Source organism: Perkinsus marinus (assembly GCF_000006405.1).
Source record: "Perkinsus marinus ATCC 50983 genomic scaffold scf_1104296933050, whole genome shotgun sequence".
Taxonomy (NCBI): Eukaryota; Perkinsozoa; order Perkinsida; family Perkinsidae; genus Perkinsus; species Perkinsus marinus.
The window spans coordinates 20,139-23,307 of NW_003215283.1; the positions used below are offsets into that span (position 1 = coordinate 20,139).

Genomic DNA, 3,169 nt, shown 5'->3' on the forward strand with positions numbered 1-3,169 from the left:
TCCTCGACAAGGTCAAGTAGGTACATAAGTACGCCGCGTATTCATGTACCTACTTGACCACGGATACAGTCTGTACACCGTTATTGATGCTCGACCAGTCTGTGCGGCAGAGAGCGTCACCTTTTTGTACATGCGTACAGACTTTCTCCTTGTGCTTCCGTTACGCAACGCAAGTTGCGTACAAGTGTGAGCATAGGATACATTCCGTACTATTGATCTTGAGCATCGAGCGATACTAGCTCCTAACTCAGGAGTCCTAACTTAGGGACTTAGGAGTCCTCAGTCCGTAGCCATCTTGGCTCAAGGTCTCAGTGTACGTTTGGGTCGCATCTCTCCAGCTAATGTCGGGTCGTGTTGACACAAGGGAACGACAGGAGGCACCGGACATCAACACCATCTTGTACAACCTATGTCGTACAGACATAGGATAGAGTCACATTTATCACCAACAATTGAGTGGTACGAATGTGGAATTTCTCCCAACGCAATCCATCATATCAGCCACGAGCAGTGCTCGTCGAGCACAATTCTGCCCTCGTCCCCCCCATCGTAGGCGTTCCTCGGTGCTTTTTCTGTCTACTAACCAGTAATACTAATAACCAGTACACTGTTCTACTCAAGTACTAGAGCAGAACGGGATAGATAGGAAAATTTAAATATATACAGATCAGTTAATAGCAATACATTAGCTAAGGGACAAGGCTATGTGACTATTACTAATGATTGTGTTTTGGCACAGGGCATCAGACTGATGCCATCAGCACAATAGAAGCAGTCTGCGAGGACGAGAAAGGACAGTGTACTCCAGCCTCTCGTACTGGAATCTGCTAAGCTGTTGTCCTTCAGGTGTTCCCGCTGGAGCGCTCAATGAAGTTGTTGTCGATGCACCACAGGATGGCCTGAGGCCACTGGCCTCGCCAGAGTTTTCAAGTTGGTGAGGGATACTCTTTGTCGAATTACCTAGCTGTGGAACTCATTCTCGATTCTGATGCTGATTTGTTGATTGTTCTCAAACTTGATTCTCGGATTCGGGATCAATTCTGCTAGTCCACAATGTGGACTCCACATGACTCACATTGAATCGTGAGTGATATGGTACCGCACCATTGGCGTGATCCCATATACATGCTCGAGAAAGAGCTCGCATAATGGACGTGCGGTGTTTCTCGATTTCCAATGAAAATCGTCCACATCCTCAGACAGTTCAATGATCATTTTCTGGCTCGGGAGGACGTTTTTCTCGGGAGGCTCTCAATGAGAGCGAATCAGAAAATATTCTAATGCAATCTTCCCCTCCTCAGCCTATCTGCCGGAGAGACTGACCGGGCCAGTTGTGGATGGGTTTACGTCCATCGCTCACTCAATGAGTGATTCACTCAGAGTGAATTTCGAGAATAGGCAACTTATCTTGAAATGAGCGTCCTCGCAGCCAACAATGAGGTAGGATATATCGGAATTAGTTTGATGAAACCCACTGGACAACGCAATCTCTCCAGTGTATCCCTACTCGAGCGCGTAATCGACGGTCGCTGGCATCCCCGTGGGCCGGCCGATAAGCAGCACCATTAAGCCTTCCACACACTGGGAGTCGTAAATGCCATATCAGGACATGACGAATTTTTGGACCACCTATTCCGAGAAATTGTGTCTCTAAACGTCCATACTGTGGACTCCTCAGTGTAACCTGCAGCAACAATCCCTACTGCCTAGCCCCCACGTCAAAGCTTTGCAACTGCACCTCAACTTGTATCTGGTAGATACCACCTATTGGTGCGTTCAAGGCCGAAAGCTTCTTCCCACTATGTGCTCCCATTTCACAAAACGCGCAGACTGCGCGGCGCAATGTCGCCGCGACACTCCCTAATGACCAGGTATCTGCTGGATTAGCAGATGCTGAGGCCCTTAGCCTGAGGGTCGCTTCTTTCGTTCTCTTGAAGCTCTAAGGGCCGTTATAGAAGGAAGCTCAGCATCGTTGACCAGTACGTTGGGACCCCAACGTAATGATCATACATTTATCGGTCACATTGACCGGTCGAAGGTGGATTCAGCGCCTAATGTTGGTCTTGGCTGTGGTAAATGGGTTGCGCAGCGCAACTTGCGCTATCAACACTCGTTTAAATCAATAGTTTGATACACAATCTCTCGATTCCAGGGATGAATTTCGGGGAGGGAAAAATAAGTTTGTCCCGTTGCATGGCTGAGCTACGGCCCGTGGCCCACGGAGAATGAACCACGGTGGCTCACTCTCGTCCTCGCCGCCGAGACCCCGCGAATGCTGTTTTGACGGAACTCGTAGGGTACGAGTTATAACACAACGATTGTTTATTCAAATCGCCTGACCAGTAAGGTATAGTCAGGTATTTGATCACTGGATCATCAAGAATCCTCAGATAACAACTTCAAAGAAAAAGAATCTCAGCAGATCCTCGCTCTGAGAGCAAGGATGGGTCAGCCTGAGCGGTATGGACGAAGGCACAAAGCACTCTGTAGGCTTCTGGTTGTAGCGAGGCTACACACACTGCTCGCCAGGGTAGAGGTCGTCCTCCAAGAGGGGATAGTAAGTTTGCTTCAGGATGCCACATTCACCTGTGCATGAGAGATGGGAGGATAAGACCGAGAGCGTTCACACCTTCGCCACCTTTTCCACGGAGCAGTCTACCATACCCCTGCATTCCCCAATCCGTGCCCCAGGAGTTCTTGAACTCCCAATATCTATGAGCAGATTGGTAATCCTCAGTGAAGGCCACACTCACTTGGTGCCGTCTTTATCCTCCCCATAACCAGTGATCAACACACTGTGCGATGACTTGTATTTGTCACAGGCGTCGGCTGGAAGGGAAGAGAGCAGTGAACATTTTCTAGAGGAAGCCGGGGGTCCAAAGCGCTCGCAAGTCTCCAGAAACTGTTTGCTGATCCACCCGGCTTATTCTCACGAACGCTCTGCCCCCCATAAGGATGACATCACTGTGCAGTCGAGGCCTCACATTTGTAGATCCCTCCTTTATATTGCTTAAAGTCCGCGGGGAAAGCGTTGAGAATTGCGGACACTGGCTGCTGAGCTACACCCTGCAGCAGCTCCTCGAGATCTCCTTCCTTGATCGGCCACCAAGCAATCAAATCCCCAGGCTGATTATAGAAAGCTCGAATGATGATGATGATACATCAACTC

General features: G+C 49.2%; 2 protein-coding genes across 2 annotated transcripts in view; both read right to left on the minus strand.

The window, feature by feature from the left end:
- Pmar_PMAR020844 (hypothetical protein) overlaps positions 1-26 on the minus strand; it is a gene marked incomplete at both ends in the record, with an annotated part of 272 nt that extends 246 nt beyond the window's left edge. Inside the window, one exon of the mRNA XM_002785343.1 lies at positions 1-26. Within this exon, the coding sequence (XP_002785389.1) occupies positions 1-26 (26 nt within the window).
- A 1,673-nt stretch (positions 27-1,699) lies between these two features.
- On the minus strand, positions 1,700-3,059 carry Pmar_PMAR020845 (hypothetical protein; the record flags this gene model as incomplete). The annotated part of the gene is made up of 4 exons (XM_002785344.1): positions 1,700-1,860; positions 2,518-2,586; positions 2,630-2,732; positions 2,934-3,059. Coding segments are annotated over 4 exons (459 nt in total), but the record flags the coding sequence as incomplete, so codon positions are not given.
- Between the last annotated feature and the right edge of the window lie 110 nt (positions 3,060-3,169).